This window comes from Scylla paramamosain, chromosome 8, assembly GCF_035594125.1.
Source record: "Scylla paramamosain isolate STU-SP2022 chromosome 8, ASM3559412v1, whole genome shotgun sequence".
NCBI lineage: Eukaryota > Metazoa > Arthropoda > Malacostraca > Decapoda > Portunidae > Scylla > Scylla paramamosain.
This window is the reverse complement of record NC_087158.1, coordinates 26,504,540-26,532,047: the sequence shown is the minus strand read 5'-3', so window position 1 is coordinate 26,532,047 and position 27,508 is coordinate 26,504,540. Positions and strand designations below refer to the sequence as shown.

The window sequence follows — 27,508 nt, the reverse complement described above, 5'->3', positions numbered from 1 at the left end:
CAAGGAGACTCTTGCATTCCTGTGTACAGTTTGTTTTATTGATGAACATTTTGTTCCCACAGGTGGGACCTGCCAAGACCACATAACCGCACCGCTCTGCCCCCCTCATCACCAAAACACAAAGATTTACCTTTCTTACATTTGTCAATAATTTGTCACTCTTATGTGTGTGCATAAATACATACATATACATACACACACACAAACACACACACACATGCATGCACACACACATATAACATATAATGTATATTATATATGTGTGTGTGTGTGTGTGGTGTGTGTGTGTGTGTGTGTGTGTGTGTGTGTGTGTGTGTGTGTGTGTGTGGTGTGTGTGTGTGTGTGTGTGTGTGTCATAAAACTGTCAAGCATAGAAAACTTTTTATGTAGCAGTTATATATATATATATATATATATATATATATATATATATATATATATATATATATATATATATATATATATATATATATATATATATATATATATATATAATTAAATTACTTCACCTTGTTTATGTCAAATTAATAACCTGCTGTCAAATTCCTTCTGTAATTTATCATTACCACATAAATGGGAAGAGAAAAGTCTTTTGAATCTTGATTGACTATGATCGTATTTATCATCAAATAATGACAGCCATTTCCTTAACACTGGGAATCTTTCACAAGTACCTCTGCTGCTGTATTCTACGCAACATGGAACTTGCTTAAAATTATAGACATACCTTCAATCATGTAATATATATCAGCAATTATTTGGATCATAGGAACATCCTCCCTAAGGCCAAAAATGTCTAAAAATTGAGCAGCTCGATGCCATATTACACAAATCCAATTTATGATTCAGAATACAGATTCGTTCTCGACCTTGGACACTATTGTTGACTACATCTATTACTAGCACTCTCATACTATACACTGTTAACTAAGGCAAAACTGTTTTCCTAAATAAAGGTATACAACATCTGAAATATGCTACATTTACCTAAAACCAGAGTGTAACATAACTGATGTCCACTGCAAACTGAACTCTATTGATAAAAATCATAATAATAAATACTATAAAGCAAACTTTTATTTAGTCCATAACTGTATGAAATCACTTATAAATACCAGACTGTAAAACTATCATACCATGATGATTTAGCCAGCATAACAATAAATGTTTCATACATACACAACTACACAGAGACTATGATAATCATGCACATAATTAGTTTGTCCAACAACAGTAGATCCAACAACCTTACCTGCCAGTTAAACATGACTGAGTTTGGTGTTGTAAACCCTCAAAAACTTTAATCATCTTGTGTCTGTAACAAATAACATTCCTTACACCTTTGAATATTACTGAGGGGCAGAGCAGACAGTGCCACTTCTAAAATTATAGGCAGTTACTAATGCTGACATGTTATAAATGAAGCTATAAGCCGATACATGAACTATAATGGTCATCTAGTCAACTGAACATCTGTGTACAAGAAAAAATATACAGAGATTGCTGAGAAGTTCTCAGTTTTAATGATGGTAATACATAAAATACCAATAAAACCCACGCACAGGCACCCACAGTAAAGCTACTGGTTATATGGACAAAGAGTAGGAGAAAACCACACACTAGCAGGGCCAGCTACCACCATCTTGGGAGCTACTCTACACCACATGCATCATTACAACCACTTCTCTTTGAAATCTAAAAATGTGTTCAGCTAATATATAATAGTCAGAAAAATATTTTGCAGCATGGTGGAGTTCCCCAGATGATAGTAACAGTTTTCACCTGCTACTTAAAACATTCTTCCCAAAGAGACGTGCATCAGACTTCCAATGTAAATTACTAATCGGAAAGCTCAAATTCACACATCATACGATGCATATATCATATGTCCGAGAGATAGAAGAAAATGTGATATGGAAGTCTATGGCAGTCTACTGATCATTTATTCATCAAAAATACTGCTAGGAGGGTAAGATCATTTAGACTTCCAGGCATACTTCAATTAATAAAATTTTTTGATGTGATCATTTAGGTTAAACACCATGCTACAGTAAATAACATACACAAAACAAGTGGCCAAAATTGCCATAACTTTTAAAATTATTCGTAAGTGTCAACTTAAAAAAAATAAGGCAAGAATAGCCATATGTGCCCAAACCATATAAACTGTAAGTGCCACTATTGCATGGACAGAGATATTATGTAAATGGTATATCTGCTCTGCAAGCTGTTCCCTCTAAAGCTAAATCCCTGACACATCCCTGACAATCAAGAGGCAGCCAAACAGAGCCAGACCATAGCTAAAGTGGTGCTTACAGCTTCTCTGGACTGAGCACAGCAAGGTCAAGGTCAAGAGACACAATGGTAGGTGGTCTTGATGCATGCCAGCATTCCAAGCAAAAGTGACCTTCACAACAGCATCAAGCATTTACCAACTTTTGAACTTCATTCTAACTGTTTTATAACCATAAGAATATCATTGGCCTGTCATAGTTCATGTTCTTGATTAACACTACTAAACACTTTCATGATAACAAGGTCACTATAGTTGCTTTTCTTAATTTACACCATTCACATTATATGATTGGTTTGAAGCAAGTTCATTTGAAGAAATGATTCCATTGAACCATAACACTGTTTACTTTATTTATTAGATGATAGTAAATGTGAACACTAACAACTACAGTTATTTCAGTTAATTGAGGCACTGCTGAGACAAACCAAGTTGAGTCTGAGGTGGTTCAAGGTTTTACTATATTCAATATCATTTACAATATCACTTTTAAACTACACAATACCATACTCTCAGGCACTAAGAAATAAACACCAAAGTACTTTTCACTTTTTCCATCACTTTCCTCTAAAGCCCCATGCCAATGATACTAATCTTCAAAAGTAGTCCATTGCCTGTCCTCTTCACAAATTGGTTTTCCAAGCCCATGTCTTGAAGAACATCATCACACACACTACTTTCACTGTACACTTTCCAACTTCTCTGTAAATGGGTGAATAAAAATAACACTTTTATAGTATCCAATCACAGGCAGAAATTATTGTTGTTCAATTGTTACATGACTGAATGAGGCTGTTGGAGGCCCCAATTTTTGTATTTTGCTTGGTAGCTCTCAGGTCCCCCATGTGGGTCTGTCAGTCATCAGGCCCTCCAAATTAAGTTGCAGTTGTACGTTTATAGGAGAATTAGATTAAATATATATATTTATATATTTATAGATTGTGTTCCTTTCCCCTAACCACAACAGTGAAAAACAAAAGGATAACAATGACGATGGCATGTTCTTTGCAGTTCTTGATGCCAAGTGTTCTTCTGGAAAACAAATCTTTCGTGACAAGGATCATCATTTTGTGATATCACTGAAGCTGACAAACAGGCTGGTGTAGTTTGGTGCTAATGGGTGCCTGTCTAAACTTGATCAGTGGACGAAAACAGTGTTTCAGTGCACTGCTACACTTCTCACAATTGCAGAGCAGTACTATTGGCTGGACAGTAGGGCAAATTATGTGTTGTATAAAGCATTACGGTTTCTGATTACACCATAACCACTAGTTTCCATGAGGCTTGAGGTGGATGCTACCAAGCCTCTTTGGTCCATTATCCACCAAGCAGTCACTTAGTTCGTAGGATCCAGAACAGCAGCCCATTCACTGTTTAACACATGTCAGCTTAGTCTCTTTAAAACAGAACTTTCCAGTAAGACTGCCCTACTTGTCTTTCAAATGAGCCAATGGTCCATATGTATTGTGGAATTTCTAGTGAAGTTCATCCACCACAATAATGTGCTTTAGATTATAGTCTGACAAACTCTACCCCAAGGAGGAATTGGTATTCACTTTGGACCAGCTTTTTCTACTTAATTACGCATTCCACCACGGTGGTGAGGGTGATGGTGCCCTCCTCGGCCCCTGCCACCACCCATTCCCCCACGGTGGTGGTCACGATGGTCACGCTGATCCCTATGATCACGATGATAGTGGTCTCGGCTGTCCCGATGATCACGATGGTCTCTTGGGTGGTCTCGGTGATCACGGTGATCGCCTCTGCGGTCATCCCGATCCATTTCCTGCATAAGACACAATTTTTAATGTTATATAACTAGTAACCATTTATGATCTGAGGGAAAGCACCATACAAACATAATGTTACATTCAGCCATTTATACTTACATCAACATCATTCAATGAACACTTGACAAATTTGATCAAAAAGAAAAAATCTTCAATGTCATAAAGTTTCCTTATCTCATCCTACACTTATGCACTAATTCATTTCTAGAAAATAAAACCATTTTACAGATCAACGGCATTATTGCAAAAGTAAAGAAAAGAAGATATGCAAAAAGTTTTTACGCAAGAATTTCATGCAATAATTCTTTGTGAAGAACATGACTATATTAAGAACAGGTTTAAAAAGTTATTTGATCTGATCACTTATAATTTTCAAGTCTTATTCCTTACTAGAGATTAATTGAGGTTTTACTTGAATATTTCAAAATATGAGACATGGGGACCTGTGCAAATGGAATGGTGGACAAGGCAAAAAAAAAGTAAATAAATAAATAAATAAATAAATAAATAAATAAAAAAAATTATAATTACAGGTGGTTTGGCAATACTGAAAAGATGAAAAGTGTAGAATTAGTGGAAGATTAAACAAGATTCTAGTAGGAACGTGGAGAGACAAGGTAATGAAAGAATTGCAGGTAGTGGATGAAAGCTTAGAGATAGTGTTTGGAGGTATGCAGAGATGGATGCTTTTCTGCTATGGTCAGCCATCCTGAGGAATGTTCATGAAGAAAACAAAAGGTCAAGAGACAATAGATAAAGCTTCTTGTAAATATAGGCTTTTGGATCATACTACCCTTATAGCTGTCTTCCAACACTGAGCACAGTAAAAGTTAAGATTATACAAGGGAAAAACATAGTTAGGTTAAAAGATAACAATTTGCCCAGTGAAATGTGTCAGACAATTAACTGTAAACCACTGAACACTCATTCATTATATCATAATACCAAAACCCTTCATGATTTATCATTACAGTTTTCTTCTAACCCGACTCAAAATTCTTCAGAATATTATACAAATAGCATGACATTTGCTAACATCACATATCACACATACTCTCCATACTTATACAATACCGATATGAAATGTGACATTATTATCCAAAACCCATCAAACAGTTCTCACTATCTACATAAACTTCACTATTCATGCCTGCCTTTCCATTTTCATGCTACATATTGATTTTCTATATATGCAACAAGTTTTTATAGCAGTCTCATACAAACCAACAGATGCAAAATTCCTTACAAATAACATTACTTGTAAACATATGAAACATCATCCTACTAGTATATGAAGGATGTAACTGCAAATATAACTTCTTTACTAGTCTGAGATAATGCAACAGGAGGAGGGATATATAATTTTATCAATATGAACACATCCTAAAGTGGAAATATTACTCCTTTTTGCCTATTCTCTCTCTCTCTCTCTCTCTCTCTCTCTCTCTCTCTCTCTCTCTCTCTCTCTCTCTCTCTCTCTCTCTCTATATATATATATATATATATATATATATAATTTTCATAAGTTTTCATGCTGTTTCTCAGTAAACATCTGCTCATCTCATAAACCTGCAACAAAACATGGCTTACTTCAACAAATTTGCTATACATTTTGAATCCCAAGAAACATGCTACATATAAATCACACAAGTTCTTTAATAATAATATCTACTAACCAATCTCTATCTTAAAACTACTCTATTCACCTTTACTTTGGTATTTGAATTGTTAAAGATCCTCTGAATTATTGACCTTCTAACTGCAGTATATGTCAATTTATAAAGCCACCTTCATTCACCAGATTCATGAACAAATCAATATATAGTGGGGCCTTGCACCCGAAAAAAGTTCTTTTAATACCTGAAAGTTAAGGCTTTTACTTATTTATGTATTTTATTCTCAATTAAATCAATCACAACTGTACTAACTATGCTGCATTTTCTCTACTCTGATGGAACAAGGCAGAAAAATTCGGTAACATTACATGAGAGTTGTGAAGGTAGGCAAAACACCTACCTATACTCTGTGCCCTTGTCTCAAAACATTTTAATTGCTTTCACCATTTAACCACTCACTGTCTGGGTAATAAATAAATAAATAAATAAATAAATAAATAAATAAATAAATAAATAAATAAATAATTAATTAATTAATTAATTAAATAAGTAAATAAATACATAAAGACAACAATGGTGAGCTTAAATATATAAATGGGAGTAAAAAAAATGTAATAAATAAATAATAACATTCAGTAATGCTTCCCACATCTAAATGAGCCAAGAGTGTTTACTGACAAACCAGAACTTTAATTCTAAACTGCATTCTAGCTTGCCATGTAAGCCACTTCTGAGCTACTTACAGTAGCAGTTTGTTTAGTCTTGGTTTGAACCTTAATCTCAAAGAGCCACTTACTTAGTGTCAAGCCTGCCTTATATCCTTTAATTTTAGATCTTTAATTTATTTCTTCAATAACTGGTAGATGCCTACATTCAATAACCCATCCACACTATACACCTTCATTACATCTAATACTGCTATCTAATGAACTTTGCCATATGCTTTTTGAAGGTCCATGAGTGCAGTATAAACTTTTCTTCCCTTAAATTCTCTTGTAAATTATTATTATCATTATTATCATTATTATTATTATTATTATTATTATTATTATTATTATTATTATTATTATTATTATCATCATTATTGTTTTATCTAACAAATTGAGCCCCTGAAGTTTTTAATGGTAACGTAATTTCCCACCTTTACAGTAAATATCTAACAACACCTAAATTTAGCCAAATATTTTGCATACATCATCCACTACTTTCAAAAATATTGAGTTGTCGGATTGATCCCCTAGGCCTAAATTTCAGTACAGCCTAAAATTACACTACATGGTATGTATTGCTTAATGATTCTTACGATGTACACTATCTGAACAGTGTTCATGTTGAACTTTTAAATACTGAAAATAGTCTCCATTACACATGGTATGATAATAGTTAAATAATGCTGTTTTCATAAATAGCATTTGAGTAATGCTGGCATACAACATACACATGTTTTTTTCTTTCTGAAAACAAGTTTAGAAGTTTACCTGCTTCCTATGTGGTCATGATAAAATGCTTATTTTCTTCAACAAAATAACCGTAAAATACATGTACAAAATATGCTAACAAAAAGTGACAACTCAAAGACTTCTACTTCAAATGCAGCACATTTTATCTTTATGACCTGTCTTAAGACAATGTTGGTTAAAACAATAACAGTTATATACAACAGCTAGCGATCATAATACAGAATGATCACCAACACACATTCTACCATCTTAATTTAACAAAATAATTTACTTATAATGTTAAAAATACAAATAAATAAGTAAATACATCAGATGAGAAACTTTTATGCATACAATGTTAGTTTTAAACATTCATATATTCCTCACCTTATATGAATTTCCTGGATGCCTACGGGTTTCTGTCTCTTCCTGACGCTTCTCATAATGAGAAAAGTCATCAAATATGGATGTAGTGTGACGATATTGGTTGATAATCTTCAGCACCTGTTTGTAAAAATCATACATATAAATACACATGGTTAAAGCATCATATTCAAGATAGTTTGAGAGTAAACTTTTGTGCAGTTAAGAACTCCCATTTACCCATAGGTTCTGCAGTTCACTGTATGTAAACCTGCTGTACATGTACTAATGAGAGAACCCAATTATTCATATAAAGACTTTCCTATATACTGTAATAAAATTTCAATCATCCAAAATCATTGACAAAATCTAAAATCCTGAAAACTGAGGTCTGTGGAATGAAGGCCCAACTACTTTCAACTGTATCTAATACTGGTAAGCATGTTAGTTCTGCAAAATTAATGGTCAATTGTATTTATACTTAATACTAGTGAGTACTTTAGGTAACTGAGTATGTCCATGTGAACCAGTCAACTCTCAATTGTTATGGTATATGCTATCAGGATATTACAGGTGACACACACAAACACATGACCTGCTTCATGTGGTGAAAAAACATACATGGAACCTGCTTTCCTAAGTGAAAATACAGTGGAACCTCAGTCACTGAACTCCTCCCATTTCAAACAAATTAGTTTTCAAACAAAATTTTGAACAAAATTACTTCAGCTGCCATACCATAATTCAGTTCTCAAACAAGCTATGCAGAAGCTAGCACATGTGATCGCAGTGTACATGTTTGCCGCAACTCTTGTTCAGTCCACATCCATGCCATACTCCACACCACTCCCCAGCTGAGTAGTCCCCACTCTCTATGAGACTTGAGAGAAACTGGTGGAAACTGCATTTGTTGTGGTGACTAAGCTAGAAGTCTCCCACCTGGCCTTCATTTTACTCACCCCAAACTGATTCTCCTATCATCGGATTTTTGCACTCATATAATGAAAACAGTTTATAATTTTATGCACAAACTACAGTTCTAAAAGTTTAAAAATGCAATCATCTGGCATCTGGGAATGGACTAATCCATTTTACACTTATTGCTATGGGGGAAAGTTTTGAATATTTCAGATTTTGAACACCATTCAGGAACGAACTGAGGTTCCACTGTTAACTCTTAAATGTTATGAAGTTCATACAAAAAACATTCTGAAACCATAAAAACAGAGAGAGAGAGAGAGAGAGAGAGAGAGAGAGAGAGAGAGAGAGAGAGAGAGAGAGAGAGAGAGAGAGAGAGAGAGAGAGAGAGAGACTACAACACTGACCTGTTTGCCCTTCTCATAGGGTACCTCCTGTGTGTCACGTGAGTTGGTGACAGGCTTGTTTTCATTGTTCTCCAGTCTTATATGGCGCAGTTGATTGTTAGGAACATCCTTTACATAAATCCACTTGACACGAAACTGTCCTTTCCATTTATCTTGAGCCCACACTGATGATGATGAATTGTAGTCCACTATTGAAGTCATCTGAGCCAAACCACAAAAATGCCCCGATCCATTAACTGAGAAGAAAAGGTACACAGGACCCTTGCCTTCTCGTTCACGGAATGCAGCATCTAACCGCTTATTACCATGTTCTGTTGAGCACCAAATTTCATATTTGATAGAACGATGAATGTCATCCTCAGAATATGACTTAATCACAAAGAAACGGGAATTTTTAGCATTAAGGTCAAAGTCCTTTGGGTTGTAGTCATTACGCATACGAAGTCCCTCAAGAGTTGGGTTATCTGGCTGCAGCTCTTGTGGGATCTGACCTGGAACATGGGCCAGGGGAGGGCGCTGTGACACTGGCACTGGGGGGCCACTCTGGGGAGAGGGTGGCAGCTCCATAGGAGCATGCATGGCCCCACTCTGAAGTAATGGGGGTGGAGGGTTCTGCTGCTGTTGCTGCTGCTGTTGTTGCTGCTGCTGCTGCTGTTGCTGCTGCTGCTGTTGCTGCTGGGGTGGTGATGGCAGCTGCTGCTGCAACTGAGGATGCTGCTGCTGCTGCTGGTGCAAGTGCTGCTGATGCACATGCTGTTGATGGATATGCTGCTGGTGTGGGTTCTGCTGGTGCTGCTGGGGAGATGTCTGTATTGTCTGCATTGAAGGATTCTCCTGTTGTGGAACACCCTGCTGCTGTGGTCCTGGTTGCTGTACCTGCTGGGGAGGAGGCACCTGGGGTGGGGTTCGGGGTGGTGGTGTAGAGTATGATGTGGAGGTGGTGGAACGAGACCCTCCCCTTGGAGCCTCCCAGGCTGGCCGTGGCACTGGTGGTGGAGCAACTGGCTTTGGTCCACTTCCATTCTTGCCCTCCCATGTCCCAATGTCCATATGGCGACCAGGCACAATAGAAGACATGGATGTTTTATCACGGCGTCCCTTTGGCTGGGGCTTAGCTGGCTGAGATGCAATGCTAGCCCAGGACATACCCTTTTTAGTTTGACCCAGGCCAACTGATGCATCCCCACCAGGACTACTCCCTCCATTAGATTTAACCTCAACTCCAGAGTTTCCATTGGTAGCCCCATTTTTTCCAATTCCTGATCCAGCCTCTCTAGGGAGGTCTTGACCAGTCTTGGGATCAGTAATAGCAAGTCCTTGAACACCCTGGTCAAGAGCTTTCACACGGTCATCAGCATAGAGGGTGTCCCGCTGGTAGTAGTCATCATAAGGCTTGTTTCCCCCTCGTACATCAGATCCTCCCCAAGCGCTGTAGTCACCATTCCCATGAAATCCATAGTTAAAGCCGGGAGGGTTGAATCCACCAAAACTGCCGCTACCAAACATGCCATCAATAGCACTGTGTGAGTCATATCCCATTTGTCCACCATATCCTCCGAGAAAAGTTTGCATATGGTCACCTCCATTGCTCCAAGTGCCATCACCAACTCCAAATGCCTGAAAGTAAACAAACCATAACAAATCTTGTATTACTATGAGAAAATATAAAATATTTTATTATAATAATAAAGTAATAAACAAAATTACCAGAATGCAACCTACATCTAACCACAATATTTATCCAGGAATTCTAAATATTCTTTAATTCTATAACTAATATATAGATTTCTGGAACCAGCTCTTCTTCATCTAAAACTGCACTACTCATTATAAATAACCCTCTTTATCCTCTCCAATCACTATAATCAACACTTTATCTTGCCTACTACACTTGAAGACATAAACTCGTAAGACAAACGTTCATACTTATCAACAATTCACCCAGTTAATCTATACCAAGTTGTTCATGAAGCATACAATTATCAATCTTACTACAGTCTATTCAGGGAAAGAATTTGTGAGACCTCTGTGTTATCCTGGTAGGGCCCCTACTCCCCACTCACTCACAGTCTGAGTGAAACTCAACCTTCAATAAGAAATAGTTATATTTCTTAACTTGGCTCAACAACTAAAGTTAGATGAATTCATCCATGGATGAAGCAGTGTTTATTAAACACAACATCAATATAATTATGGTGTATATAAGTTAAGGAATCAAAGTCTACAGTTTATACACCACATTACTTATATAACTGTTACATCCAGCCATTATGAAGTTGTGCTTAAAATAAAATGTCTTCTCATACATAAAGTACTCCTGTATATGATGGTGCTTTCAATATTTTGCATGAAAAATTACATAAGAGAAAATTAAAGATTTCAGTGAGTATAATTTTGATCTCTTAAAAAATTTTTGTGGACAAATGAAACCTATTATTGATCAACTCACTCTATTATATCAAAGACTATAGTATATTTCTTGCAAAAGTACGACAGTACAATTAAAGAGAAGCACATGACTGTACAATTAAAAACATTTGGGAGAGAGGTTATACAGGGTGTCCCAGAAGTTAAGGTACATACTTCGGGATTTGATAGTTCAAGCAATTCTATAAGTCAAAAAAACTCTATACACACTTGGTTTTGCTTTATTTTGCAAGAAACTAATGTGTAAGTTTTGTGTTGCATAAGTCGCTTAACTGGGTGGGCCTCAGCTTCCTTCCTTCCCTTCTTGGCTCATTATGTACTCCAGTGGCACTACGAGGCACTGAATGGCAATTTTTTCTGTACATTCTACGCAGTCAAAGCCTTACAGGAAACCGCAAATAACTTTTTTTTTTCTATGTGTCAATGAAGAAAATGTACAGGTAACACAGCTATGCAGTGGTTGTTAAGTGCTACTTTTAAACATATTTGGCAACTCACCAGCTTCATGACAGCCCGGAGTTCCTGCCACTCCTGAAAATGTCCCTTTAGATTGTAATTCTTTCTAAATGATGTAAAATTGTGCTATGTTCAGTGAATTTTGCCAATTTATGTATTTGTGTTTGTATTCTTGTACTAGCTGATGGTGGGACTTCGTACTGTCACCTGAACAATACACACAACAGTCTTGAGCTGCTCCAATATGTTCACTTGCCGCAGAAGTGGGGAACCATCCTCTCTCCTGGAGATGCTAACACACTCTGTAGAATACTCTGCTATCTTGGTGTCTTCTGTTTGATTATCAGCATCTGTATTCTGCTGCTAAAGCTCGGGCACTCACATCACAGAATGAATATCATGTCATGAATATCATGTCCAAATAATGATAATGAACATGAAAGGCATTTTCACAGTTGCAAAAAGATGCACTTTGGCAGTCAGCTGATTGACAAGGCCTATCACTTTGGTGTCAAGACATCAACTGTTGAGTGTCAAGGGGGTGATGTGACAGTTGCAGTGAGTTGCCATGTATGTTTAAAAAGTAACACTTAACCACTGCATAGCTGTGTTACATGTACATTTTCTTCACTGATACATACAAAAATTTAATTTGTCACTTGCTAACTGTTTCCTGTAAGGCTCTGAATGTGAAGACTGTACACAAAAAATTATCGTTTAATGCCACACAGCACCACTCAAATATGTAGTGAGCCGAGGAGGGAAGGAAGCAGGCAGAGACCCACCCAGCCCAGATGAGCAGCTCCCACAACACACAGCTTACACGTTAATTTCTCACAAAATAAAGCAAAACACAGCATATGTGTATAGAGTATTTTCAATTTAGAATTACTTGAACTATCAAATCCCGAAATATGTACCTTAACTTGTGGGACACCCTGTAAAGGGATAGGGGAAGTGGTGAGGGATTAGTGGATTTGTGAAGTAAAACACTAACTCAAAAAGCAGTCCTGACTTCCAATAAAATTTCAAAGTCAATATAATCATAAATATAGATTTACAAAATGAATTGGTCACTTTCCTAAACTATTCCAACATTCCATTCCTTATTCCATTCCTACTGAAATCTCAGGCCTCCTATTTTTTTCTAGATTCAGCAATCCCTAAATACATTCTACCCATCTTTCCTACATCATTCTCCTCCATCAACATCCTATCCTCTATTCATATGCTCTCCCCTTACCCTCACCTTTCCTTCACATCCTTTACAAATTTTTTTCAAATGTTTTCTTATTTACCTGAAAATGTTCTGCCAGCCTCTACCATTACATATCACCTTTACTCATGGCCATTAATAGTAATAATAGTAACAGATTAATCATATTAGAATCTAAAGCTTAAAATTCAGAGTTTATAACCTGCTTCTGCACCTCCACTCATGATAAAATGAGAGAATATGCTGGCTGACTCACCTGGTAAGGGGTGGAGGTCATGTAATAAGAGGACATATACGGGTCAGGTGCAGCAGCTGCCGCGGCCATCGATGATGTCATGGGACTTGTATAACTCTGGAATGATGAGTAATTCTGCGCCAAAATTAATCTGCATCAAAATCAGGAAGTTTTCTTCATTGGAATGAGATATGATATGTTTTCAGAGTATGCACTCAACTACTTTGAACTCTTCTACATATCATTATGCAGATAAAAGTAATTATATTCCCATGATTGAATACATATTAATGAACATCTACATTAGTCTGCATACATTCCAATCATAAATCAATGACTGAAACATCAACAAAGCTTTCACTACATTTCTGTAGCTTAAGCCCCTCTCACACATTCAGTTATGGTCACAATCATTTCTGATGTCCTGCTGTGAGTTAAAAATTACTTGATCACCCATAAGACCCTGTACACATGGTGGTCAGCCACCAGTCACTGATGGTAATTGTAGAAGCCACAAACTATCATCATTCAACTTCAGAATGTTCAAAGTTAGACCACCAGTCTACCACCAGTTTACCTGCAGTAAACCTGGAATCAATTGGTGGCTAATCCATCCATGTCAATGGTTTACTAGCAGTCAATCACCAATTTATCAGTAAGTTACATTATATGCAGAAAGTTTTGTTACCACCTGCAAAAAAAAAAAAAAAAAAATATTCATGTTTGGCAGGGAGTAAGTTATAAACACATGCATTACCAAAATCATCAGTATTTACTGGCATTACCCTTCCTCTTTACAATCTCCTAAAGGTGTTTAGGGACACTTGATGCAAGGTTCTCAAGGTAAGTTGGTGAAAAGCTGGCCCACAGCTGCTTGACTGTAGCCTTAGGTTTAAGCACAAATGACGTGTTCATACTGAGCAGCTGTTTCTTCATTTCCGACCATATGTTTTCGATCAGATTGATATCTGGGTTGTTACCAAGCCAATCACAAAAAAAGGAACCTTACAGTCTGTCAACCACTGTGTAACATACTTTACAGCATGCACAGGGGCAGAATCCTTCATGAACAGTTTTGTTTTTGTTTCTTCAAGAGAATCACACAACACATTGCTCAAAATTTCAAAGTAACTGTTATGGTTCACTTTTTCAACTGCAAGAAGAATCACTAATTCACCAACTCCATGATAAGTAAAGCAGCCCCAAACCATAAGTGATGCTAGGTGTTTAACAAACTTAGAGGTGTACTTAGCATCCAAGGGGTCGCTGCCTGCCCTGCAGTACACTTATGATGAACTCCCAGTGACAGTAAAAGTTTCCTCATCACTCCATAGCACAGTTTTCCTCTGCTCATTGCATGCTAGGTATTTCTTGCAAAATTTGGTTCTTTGTCCTTCTGTAGTGCATTTAACAGCAGCTTTTTGCAGGTACAGTAACTCTTGTATCCTTAGTCATTATCTTGTATCCTTAGTCATTATGGAGCATTTGCAGGATACTCCTCACAGAAACATCTCCCAGTAATAGTGAGTGTTTTTTACTTTTAATTCCCAAGCTGTCAGCTTTGGATCCTTTAAAATTTGCCAGGAAATAAATGCATGGATCTTCAAGGTCATTTCATGAGGCCTCCCCAACTTCGGAAGTGAGACAGTTGCAGCTGCCTCCCAGGCATCCTTGAACCTTCTCACCAAGCACTGGACTGTCCTCAGCTGTATTTCTGTTTGATGTGCCATAAATGGGAGATTGTGGCCAGTCTTGTGTAGTTACCACCTCCTTCCATTTATTCTTACTAGTGACCATTTTGGGCAAGTTGAGAGGGTAGTAGGAAGCAAAATAAAGGCTCCATTTGGCTCCACCTAGAGGCATCAGGCAAGCATATATCCTATCTCTATTGCAGGCAAGCAGCTTGAGCCCAACTACAACTGGCTAACCACAGGCAGTAGAGCATTTAGGGGTTGCCACTTGCAGGTGTAAATATGTCAGACAAACGCTCTCCAAGGAATGAAGTTGTGAGCCTCTTTCACTTAACATGAAGAAAAAAAAAAAAATGTTCTAGGCCCTTTGGCGACAAAGCTTTCTGTACACATTGTACTAGCAGAAGACTCCAGGTCTGCTGCCTGTGCAAGAAAACATAGCTGATCTACCACCAATCTTGTCAGCAGTCTGGCCAGGATCACAGACTGGGAGTGATCAGGAATGATCATAACCATAACTGTCAATATCTGAGAGGAACTTTATGGACACATTAAAATTCTTATCAATGCTATCAAGTTATATCTGATCCTCAACTTACAATACTTTTTGCATGGTACCTTGTAGATATGTGAAAATAGTTGCACAGCTACTAATCAAACTGGTAGCTACCTTGAGATAGGATTCAAGACTCCAATAACTTATGTCCATGAAACATCATAAAGATGAGTAAAAACATACTCTAAACCATGATTCAAAAGGTTGACATCAGTGAGAACAATGAAATACACACATGTACTAAAAATATATAATAATAATAATAATAATAATAATAATAATAATAATAATAATAATAATAATAATAATATTATTATTATTATTATTATTATTATTATTATTATTATTATTATTATTATCATTATTATTATTATTATTATTGTTGTTATTTTTATTATTATTATTATTGATACAAATAAATAACCAAATACAAAAATTTTCAATATTTTTAATAATATTATTAATAATATTAATAATATTAATATTATTAATAATAATAATAATAATAATAATAATATTATTATTATTATTATTATTATTATTATTATTATTATTATTATTATTATCATTATTATTATTATTATTATTGTTGTTATTTTTATTATTATTATTATTAATACAAATAAATAACCAAATACAAAAATTTTCAACAAAAAATTCTTTCAGAAAAATCTTCCTCATCCTTTATCATGATAATCTTTAAGAAGTGATTCTCCTTAGGTAACACAAGGCAACATGCAGCACACTAGATTTTTACAATGTATTGAATACAGCTTTCAAACAGGAGCCATGTCAAGTATAATAAAGCAATGCAGCCAGCCCTCAACATTAGCAGATTCAACATTCATGGATCCCATCATTCACAGATTGGTGCCAGAAGGGAAATGTACGTGGACTAAATTGTTCACAGGTTGCTAAACACATGCACACACACACACACACACACACACACACACATCCACACAGGCCACCAGCCACACAAACCAGCATTCCCTCTATTGCCCAGTAGTGTTGTCAATTTAATGTGTTTTGGTGACTGCTATGTACATTTCCTATTGCCTGTATATTTTGTAAATTTCCACAGCTGCACAGCTTTCTTTCTCCCTCATTTTCATTCCTGCCATGACTACGATAGTGTTAACATCATAGTCATATTTTCACCATGGTCCCTAAAAGACCTTCCAAAACACCTTTTGGAGACACACCTCAGTGTGCACAGAAAGAGGTGAAGGTGGAGTAACTGAATAAAATAAAGGAATGGAGACAAAATAATAGTGTGGTGGTGACAGCAGTGATGATGCAAGTATATGCATTATAATTCATCTTAATCTTCAATGAACTCAACCATGTTTTCCTACAAAGAAGTCATCTTCATGACCTTAATATGAAATTCTTACAGAAATGACTGGGGAAGCAGGCAACACTCATCAGCATATAAATCCTGCCACATGAGTCAGATTCCTCTGACATTTTACCACCTGCTGCATGCCAATGATGCTTTGTGTTAAACTGGTCTGAACATGTTTCCTGTGAAACAATTTAACATGATGCATGTTGCCAAAATGTTACCAAGGTGGACTCCTGATTTTACTTGTATATGGAAACCATTTATACAAATAACTTAATTCATACATAAGATTCATCTGCTTAGATTGCTGCTAGATACAAATAGAACATATTATAAACACCTCAAAACCAAAGATACCCTGTACTTTACCACAGCTTAGATGGAGTGAAGTTCCAAAACAAGCCACTCAAGTTACCTGATCTTTGGGCCCATTTGGCACTGAAAGAAACAGAAGAGCACAGATTACAAATCTCTCCCTCTACTAATGTGCACACACACACAAACATACGCACACACAATGGCTGTCCCTGTATACTATAATGAGTTATTAACTGATAATGCCAAAATTATAAAACAAATTGTGAGTAATGATTGCTCAGGTAATTACAGGAAGATCTGGACAAGTTATACTTATGAAACGAAGATCTGAAGATAGAGTTTAATGCTAAGAAATGTCACATTCTCAAGATGGAAGAGAAGGAAAGGAGACCCATATAGAAACATAAGACTGGTGTTGAGGAAATTGACAAAGCCAAGGAAGAAAACATTTGCAAGTAAAGGTACACAACAGCCTAGTATCACCACAGAAACACACTAATTTAATCATGTACAGGACATACAGATTGATCACAACCATAAGATTGATAATTCAGTAATAAGGATAAAGAGTGTGTTGAAAACTTCACAAAATCTGTGATAATGTTTGAATACAGAACTACAATTTGTTCATCATAAAAAGTTGAGTGCATATGAAAACTGAGGAAAACAAAGAGCAACAATTAAACTGTTAACGAAAACCAACAACACTGGAGAAAAGAAATAAGATGGTGAATTCGATAATGCTCAAAACAAGATGGACAAGATTAATGAATGCAAATTGAAAACACTAAATAACTACACAATGTAAAGATGAATTAAACAATATGCACAGGGAAGCTACAGAATGCCTGACTTCTGATCTTTATAAAATTTCTGACTTGGGCAGAGCAAACTCTGTGATGTTCAATGCCACAAACCTCTAATTCCTTCATCTATCAAAATTCAACACAACCATCTAAATAACTATCTCCTCTTCTTCAGTGACACTCAACTGTTCCCCTATTCTACATTGAACATCTCAGACCTGTCCTTTACTAATAATGTTAACTGGAAATTTCACATCTCATCTCTTGCTATAACTGCTTCTATGAAGTTAGGTGTTCTGAACAGTCACAGCCCCAAGCTGCTATCTCCATACATACAGGTTCACTATACTGCTCTCTTAAACAGGGTGGAATTAGAAAGCATTTCATCTCATTAACCCCTCTCTTCTAACTAACTGTCTTCAGCCTCTCTCTCTCTCTCTCTCTCTCTCTCTCTCTCTCTCTCTCTCTCTCTCTCTCTCTCTCTCTCTCTCTCTCTCTCTCTCTCTCTCTCTCTCTCTCTCTCATTAGCTATGTGGATGAAGATAAACATGAATGAAGAAAAACATGAACAGTAATGAAGACCAAAAATGGAATATAAGTTAAAATATCAGTAAAATATTAAAGACATGAAGAAAAACTTTCTTAGCTAAAAACAGAATCAGCATACTCTAGGAATTATAATTTATGGAGAATGCCTGCCTTCTTCAGAGACACAAGAACCTCATGTTTCTTGATCAGAAATAGAAAAGTTCAGTTGTCTTCCTAACACAAGGAAAAGTTCAAGTCTTACAGGTCCAACAAAACTGGGACACTCAACTAGCAGGTACCACACAATAAGAAGAGTACAAAGAAGTTACAAAGAGATATAACATGTAAGAGTACCAAGAACCTACAAAGAAGCATGACATGTATGAGTACTAAGAAATTATAGAGACAACATGTTTGAGACATGTATATCCTCATTATAGATAAATCAGTATTACTTGCTCTTAGCATCCTTGCACAGGCATTTTAGGCCAGGAGTGCACAGGCCTGGTGACCATTACTACATCCACCCCTTTTTGTCCTGTGGCATGAATGGCATCCCTAGTTTTTCTCAGTGAACAGAGAAAAATGGATGCCTTTCTTATATCTATGTTTCTCCAAGGAAAAAAAATGTATTTTTACACTGTACAGTTTTCTGTGGAAAAGTATTAGGGAGGGATTGGAATAAGCCAGTCACAATGAAAAAACACTTGCAGAGAAGAATGATAATAATGTGAATCCCAGTTTAACTTCCACAATGGAAAATTAATTCAGCAACTGAAACTGTGCACTGGTATTGGTATTCAAGATTAAGATCATGTGTCAGAGTATATAGAAATAGGGAAGTTCTAAAATATAAAGGGGCATGAGATAGTGGTGTAATGACCATGTGAATCTATTACTATCAATGTTACTACTGTTGTCATTATAATTGTTTTGTTACTGGACTTGATATAATGTTCAAAACAGTGTTGAATGGCAAGTCTTTTAGATAGAGGTTTATTTGTACTACTGTAGCAATAGCAGCATGTGCACCAAACACCTCAATGCATAGGAAGGAGTGATATCCCCATGGCTCCCATATGTCCAGATTAGAATAAATAAGCTTACAATTGGTACATGCAAACTATATGAAAAAAGCTAATACAGAGAATTAGATTACAACACTCAACAAATACATACAATGAATAATATTCAGGCATACAACATATCCCACACAACAGGTTATAAAATGATGTTACACAAGCTTCAATGTTATCAAAAATGTCTTAGATGACATAATACATACATATATATATATGTATAATTGTATAAAAATAAACTTCCATAAAGTGAATTAGAAATAAACATATTTATTGATGAGGTTGGTAGGGGGAAATAGGTAGGTGTGTTTCCTACAGTGACTTGTTTTTAGGCCTGAGGGCTACTAGAAGCTTCCCTTATTGTCTTATGTTTTTTTTTTTTTTTACATTATTATCCTAGAAAATTCTGAGAGCACAGAATAGATATAGATTAAACTTTAAACAAGTAGGATTGGGTGTGGATGTCTTCATAGTAGGTGCAGGGTAGGTGTGTCACCATCAAATTTTTCACAAGATTCCTGGGGCAGAACTGGAAGATATTGGAAGGTAATAGATCAAGAGAGATAAGGTAGAAATAGTAGTTATATAATGGACTTCAAGAGTATCATTATGTAAATGAATGCAAATTATATATAAAGCCAGATGCATGAATGACAGGGATAGAACTGGATAAATCATTACACGAAAATGCCCAGCTGATTAGCTGAGGTAGAGCAGACAGAAAGGTTAAAGAGTGAATCAAGTTATATTACAGCAGACCCTGAGCCCCACATTGAGGGAGTCTGGCAAACTGGATCAGTCACTTGAGAAGAGTTCATCCCCTGACTGGCACATGCACTTTTATTTGCAGGCACCTTCTATTCTACAAAGAGATTTTCTGGAAACTAATGCAGGTTTCAGTTTTTTTTTTTTTTTTTTATCAGTAAAAACATGAAGGTAACTGACTACCAGTGACAGAAAAACTGTGCAAATTCTACTGACAAAGACAGAATTGCATGTGGTTTATTTGAATATCTTTTGTGACTATATATAGCTAATCTTTAGTTATTTTTGTGGTGAAACATGCCAACACAGCTCTACACATATTCATTCTTTTTGTGTGTGGTAATTCATAATACTGTATAATCACTTTATTAGTTAAATATTTCAACAAGTAGAAAAAATAAAATTCCGTTGATATATTTTTTTGAATCAAATTAGTTTCAGAGGAATATGCTAAACAAGGAATGCTCCCTGCATATGAACACCTTTCTTGAACTTTCATTCTGAGCACAAACCATACAAACAAAATAAAAGTCAGATTTCCTCACATCTAGAACATGACAAGGTTGGACAAACAGTTTTTCTGATAAACACAACCAATGTGTAATACAGTAATCTTAAAATAAAAACTACATGAGGAAGCTGACATTTTATCACAAAAGCAGCTTTATTCTACGAAAAAGATTTTACCTGTGTGGCTGGTTAAGTTAAGCTTTGATGTTTGGTGATACTTTTTTTTTTTTTTCACTGGGAACATGATGACATGACGAATACAGGAGTATGTATTCAAAAATATGAATATTATAAAAAAAAATATATATATATATATATATATATAAATAACTACTACTAATAAAAAACAAATTCTTATCCTAAACCTTGAACACTTCCAGTTCCCACCCTTATGAATGACTGGTTCTCAACTTTTATAAATTTCAAGAGGTTTGTGTTGAATATGCAATTTTACTTGTAAATTAACTGGACCATTAGGCTATCAGTTTAATATGTTACTTAGTCATGTATCCACAGGTGTCTTCTTCAGTCACTAAAAAAGTTTGATTCCAAGGTGTTTTGAGCTTCACTCACTTGACCACCAAAGAATAAACCAAGACAGGCTTTCCTGCTACCCCTAGGTTGTATAATTTTTTCGTGGTGTCTTTGTTCTTCATTCTTTAAGAGATAGCACTATTAAAGAAATATATAATGTACACTAACCTCTTGATTTACATAAGCTTCAGAAGAGAATCACACCATTTCTTAATTACAGTAGTCATAATTTTTGTCAATAGTATTGACAAGCCAACAGTATTATTGGCAAGATAATCCTCAGTCATTTCTATCCAGAGCTCCATACACAAGTGCAAAATAGAAATGGAACATGTGTTTTCTTGTAAAATTATCATTCTTATAAACTTTATCCAATGATCTGCAACAATGAAAAAACTTGCCAAATATGCAATGTAAAGTTTCCAAATTATTCATCACAGTAGAATTTAAAACTTCCAGTTCATTTAGTGGTATGATTTTTTTGACAGAGGTTTTTGTTAATTCGTGGAATTATAGTCCCCTAATTGTAATTAAAAACACACACACACACACACACACACACACACACACACACACACACACACACACACACACACACACACACACACACACCTCTTTCCAATGGTGTATTGTTTATTGAAATCAATACAAAAATGACAATGTAAATAGAGGAAAACTTTAAAAAACAACAGAGGTTTAAAGGGGAAGCAACTTTTAAAGTGTGTGTGCAGCTTTTAAATCTATTAAACCTTATATTATGAAAGTCTGTGAGACAGCAGATAATGGGGATAGTTATGAAATCCTATGCCTGAACTTTAGAAAGGTATTTGACAAGGTACCCCATCAAAGGCTCTTGAGAAAGGTTAGGGAGCATGGAATAGATTGGCAAGTGTTAGCTTGGATAAGCTCATGGTTATGAGACAGGACAGTTATAATTAATGGCTCTAAATCCAAGTGGCGTCAAGTAGGTAATTAGTGGGGTGTCACTGGGATTAGTTTTAGGGCCACTACTATTTTTATTATACAGTATACTAATGAGCTAGATATTAGAATTAGTAGTAATGTTAGTAAATTTGTGGATGACACAAAGATAGGTAGATTAATTAGGACAGATTCAGATGCTGACTTAAAATGAACCAATGGACAGATAGATGGCAAATGCATTTTTATATTAACAAATGTAAAGTACTTAGCATATGTAGGAGAAATCCACACTACAGTATATACACAATAAAAAAACAAAGCTCAGGTAAGTTCAGGGAAATAAAAACTTTTTTTTTTGTGAGTTATAGTTAGCTCTGATCTCAGTCTGAGAAAACAATGCATAGCTGCCAGAAGTAAAGCAAATTGGGCATTAGCATTAATTTTAATCCCACCCTCTACCCTTCAAAAGGATTCAATTATAAGAGAATATGATAGATTACAGAAAAAAAAATGTATATATACATATGTATAAAACACATGCATTAATCCTCATCTGAAATAAAAATGATTTTCTCATGTGAGAAAAAAATATAATTAACCTAACATGATGTAACCTATTTTAGAGGTAAAAAATGTTGGGCATATCTCTAAAGTCAAGAATTCGAGTAAGATGTTACACTAATGGCTCTAGGTCATGGAGAATAGCAAAGTTAAAGGCTAATTCACCAGGATGACCTGTGAAGGGAGAAGAAAACCAAAGCTGGTGGTGAACATTGAAGTCTCCAAGAATGGAGACCTCCATGAAAGGGAAGAGAATCAGGATGTGCTCCACTCTGGAAGTTAAATAGTCGAGGATTTTTTAGTCAGAGGATTTTGGTGAGAGGTATTCAACACAGATCAATTTAGTTTGAGAGCAACTCTGTAGTCGTAGCCAGATAAAGGAAAATTTGGAAAATTCAAGAGTGTGGGCACAAGAGCACACATAGACACAATGTCCAGCTTTGGACTGAAAATATGGATAGAGAAAGCAGAGGGGAACAGAGAAGGGGATACTCTCAGTTGCCTCAGAAACCTGTGTTTCAGTCAGGAAAAGATCAGAGCAGAGCAGAGGTTGATAGCAGACAGTATACATACATATATACATACATATATATATATATATATATATATATATATATATATATATATATATATATATATATATATATATATATATATATATATATATATATATATACACAGGGCGTCTCTATATAATATATACACTCTTCTACGGCAGATAACTTTTTTTTTTTCAGATCTTAACCATAAGAATAGAAAATGGTGTCAAGACTTAGCTTTCAACAAAGGAAATTCATCTTAAAATGTTATTGGAAATATGAAAACACAGTTGAAGTCCAAAGACAGTATAGTTTCCGCCAGACACACCTACGCACATAACCATCTCTTGAATCATTAATAAGTTTGAATCTGATGGAACTGTAAAGAATGTACATAAGAACCATTCAGGAAGACTACAGACATCAACCAGTCTCAGGAAGCATGAAAGGGCTCTGGAAAGTTTTCAGAGAACTCCCAGAAAATCTTCGCAGCAAGCAAGCCAAGAAGTGGGGATTTCAAGAGCATCTGTCCATCACATTTTAAAGCACCTGAGTTGGAAAAGTTGGTGGCTACATTTAACCCCTAGAGGACAGGAACATTCCTCATGGACATCTCTCCCAGCCAGGATAGTTTTGAGAATTCAGCAAAAATAGGTCATATTCCATCAACAGTTTCTCAATTCTGCATTGGGAAATTGCTAAACAGTAATAGCATCACACTTATCAAACCTTCCTCTTCAGTCGCCCACAAACCCGAACCCTCTAGGTGATAAGATGTCATTGTGGTCAAGTGGTGAAATTAAGTAACTTTCAGCCCTTACTCAGCCTGTGTTCAGATGGTTGTGTGCCATGCAGTGACTTGGCTGGGGCCCCAGCTGGGAAGCCCCAACACTACTTTATCTGCTTCCCTCACCAGTATCTCTCAATCACTCTCCTAAAAATGCCTAAATCTGTAATTCTGTAGACACACTAAAGGAAATAGGACTGCTTATCCTTGTCTGAGGAATCAGAGGAAAAGGAATTATTATTTTCCCCTGTAGCCATCACTATGGTTCGAAGGACACTGAAGCTCAGAGGGAGACATTGTTGTGAGGGAAAGATGTTCACAGGCTCAAAAATTTGTGCAGAAATTTTAACTTAAACCCATAAAATGCAGGTCAACTATAGATGCCACTCACCCTCTACATTACATCAACTACAGAAGCCACCCACCCTTTAGGGGTTAAATTAAATGGTTCAATTAACCATCCCAACTGCACATACTAGGGCCCTGAAAATCCTCAATCAAATACCCAATGAAGTGTTTCTTGCTGTTATTAATTCTATTACTTCCCAATGTCAACAATGTCACAACCAAAATGGATATCAATTAAAAAAACAGGCAATAGCAAAATCTTTAAAAAATTGAATTAAAATGCCAAGTACCATTCACAATACACTATTCTTCTGTCTAGATCATCATCATTGATTGCTTGGATTAATGTAGCGATATAATTTTTTCAACTCAAGCATCTTAAAATGCGATGGACAGATGCTCTTCAAATCTTTCTGCAAAGATTTTTTCGGACTTCTCCGAAAACTTTCCAGAACCCTTTCATGCTTTCTGGGGCTGGTTGATGTCCGTGGTCTTCCAGAATGGTTCTTATGTACATTCTGTACGGTTCCATCAGATTTCAAACTTATTAATGATTCAAGAGATGATTACGCACGTGGTAATCAGGTGGGTCTGACTGAAACTCTCTTCTATACAGTCTTTGGACTTCAACTATGTTTTCATACTTCTAATAGCATTTTAAGATGAATTTCCTTTGTTCAAAGCTAAGTCTTGATGCCATTATCTATTCATATGATTAAGATCTGAAAAGAAAAAAATGTATGAATTATCTGCTGTAGAAGAGTGTATACATTTTGTTGGGGTACCCTGTGTGTGTGTGTGTGTGTGTGTGTGTGTGTGTGTGTGTGTGTGTGTGTGTGTGTGTGTGTTTTATATATATATATATATATATATATATATATATATATATATATATATATATATATATATATATATATATATATATATATATAATCAAATTCATGCTGATCCAAAAATAACCATCCAGAACTGGCTTTTTGGTTGTCATAGTAATACAATACTTACAAAGTGTAAATGTTGTTACATAAATTAATTCTGTAACTGAATACAGATGTCAACACTAATCATATATTTTGTTTTTCTTTGTTGAGTTTCAGCATAATCATCTTTTTTCATGCTATGTAATATCATATACCCATATTGAAAAGTACCTGTCTAATACTAAGGAGCAGATTATATTTTAAATACATAATTTGGTGATAAATACATGAATTCATCATATGTCTTCATGATATCACACAGCATGTAGCAGTTAAGTTTATTTCAAGTGCAATTTCAATCCTATTTCACCATTAGGACACCAGTATGAATATTTTATGTATACTGTAATACTATATTATGGCTGAATATAACTTTATATCCAATGTGACAACCCATCCGACAGTTGAAACGAATGCAGTACCTGACCATACATTCCAAATTGTGGCACTGGCACTAATCACTATTCAGCAGTGACACATCACCGCCATCCACCTTCACAGGACAACAAAAACCTGGATTGCTAATCTGAGAGAAATCAAAACTACACGTAACCTTCTGCCGCTAATGCAGTGAGTAGGCCGTCATACCACAACATGCTGGGGTGGCTGTGGGCATAGAGGAGAGGTGTGAGGGAGGTGAGGTATGTGGGGCAGGGGGTGAATGGCCTGCCTCCTCCCGCCTCATGACACACCATTACTTAGCAAGACCACCTCCCCTATCCTGTATGCTACTCTCTCCACCACCCTTCGCCACGTCTGCTTGTTCCTCGAAACTTCACGAGAAGCACGGGTTTTTACTGATAAGCACAAAACAAGCGGCTTGAGCCTCGACAGTCACCAAATCCGTAACTATCGAAGCTGATGGGTTTTCACTGCATGAACCAAGTAAACCAACCTGAGGTTCCTTGTCCTTTCATTCGCTGCATATCAGAATGTCCAGCGTACATAAAATTCTTTGTTTGGAACGGTCACACAATGCAAATTTCTGTCTTTCAGCTCACAAGTTTCTCACTATCACTAATTCATGCGGCCATGTTAGTTAGAGGGCTCAATATCAGCCGATAGCCGGCGGGGAAAATAGACGCAAGAGTTTGCCAATAGGTGGCGCGAGGAGATTCCGTTCCAGAAAAGAAGAGATTTAATCCTACATTATTTCCTGACTGCAGCTTTTCAATCATACCAGATCCTAAAAATATTCAGAGGAACGGAGGAGTGGAAGTACAGATGATTATAGCAGGAACAGAGTGGGAGTACTGAGGTCATTCACGAGACTCGCCTGTTGGGGTGTGGGGGCAACACGTCCTGCAGGACTTGGCAGGCCATGTCATTTTATCATTATGACAAAATGTATATCAACACTGTACTTATTATTTATTTCATTACACACACACACACACACACACACACACACACACACACACACACACACATATATATATATATATATATATATATATATATATATATATATATATATATATATATATATATATATATATATATATATTCAGTGTATGCTACGTAGATTATGGTTGCCTACTTTACTGAGATGTGTTTTCACTGACAGTGATAGCCTATTCCTGTCCGTATTTAAGGAATTGTTAGTGTTTTTTTAAATCTAAACTATGACAGTTTATCTTATTTGGGGTAATAGTTGTTCGTGGAGTAATTTGTGAATGGCAGCATACCACTTGCGAGTCACCATAGATTTCGTTATATGTAGAATTCTGACATGGTAATCTTTTCCTTCACTCTCAATTACATCTGGTGGTATGCTGACGATCACAAATAAGTACTAACATAGCGATTCCAATGCTTGATGTCTAAGATTCCTCAATCGACTGAGAACTGCTCTCTGATGCCACATTTGTCTACTATCATCAGTCTACGGGACGCTTCGAGACAGGAAGTCGACCTTGTGGGTGTTCTCAGCAAGGATGCCTTGACAAAATTGAATGCCCGGCGTGGTAGACTGTGAGTGGCATCATTGCTGTCGCTCCCTCTCTTTTAAGAATGTATGCTTATGTGGTAGAACGCGATGGCGTTGTGACAAATCGCTCCCGGGCGGGTCAAA

General features: G+C 36.1%; 1 protein-coding gene across 6 annotated transcripts; it reads right to left on the bottom strand.

Annotated features, from left to right (window-relative positions):
• Positions 1-1,500: 1,500 nt before the first annotated feature.
• Positions 1,501-26,505, bottom strand: LOC135103053 (YTH domain-containing family protein 3-like). Of its 6 annotated transcripts, none has more exons than XM_064008975.1 (6): positions 26,330-26,505; positions 17,125-17,193; positions 13,182-13,295; positions 8,827-10,443; positions 7,526-7,642; positions 1,501-4,079 (listed from the first exon to the last, which is right to left on the bottom strand). In XM_064008975.1, exons 3-6 carry the CDS (start codon positions 13,260-13,262, stop codon positions 3,870-3,872), a joined length of 2,025 nt encoding a protein of 674 aa, XP_063865045.1. In that variant the 5' UTR covers positions 13,263-13,295; positions 17,125-17,193; positions 26,330-26,505; the 3' UTR covers positions 1,501-3,869. The 6 variants fall into 6 exon arrangements, with proteins under 6 accessions (XP_063865045.1, XP_063865043.1, XP_063865044.1 ...); XM_064008973.1 differs by having other exon boundaries at positions 17,171-17,193; XM_064008974.1 differs by having other exon boundaries at positions 13,182-13,277; positions 17,171-17,193.
• Between the last annotated feature and the right edge of the window lie 1,003 nt (positions 26,506-27,508).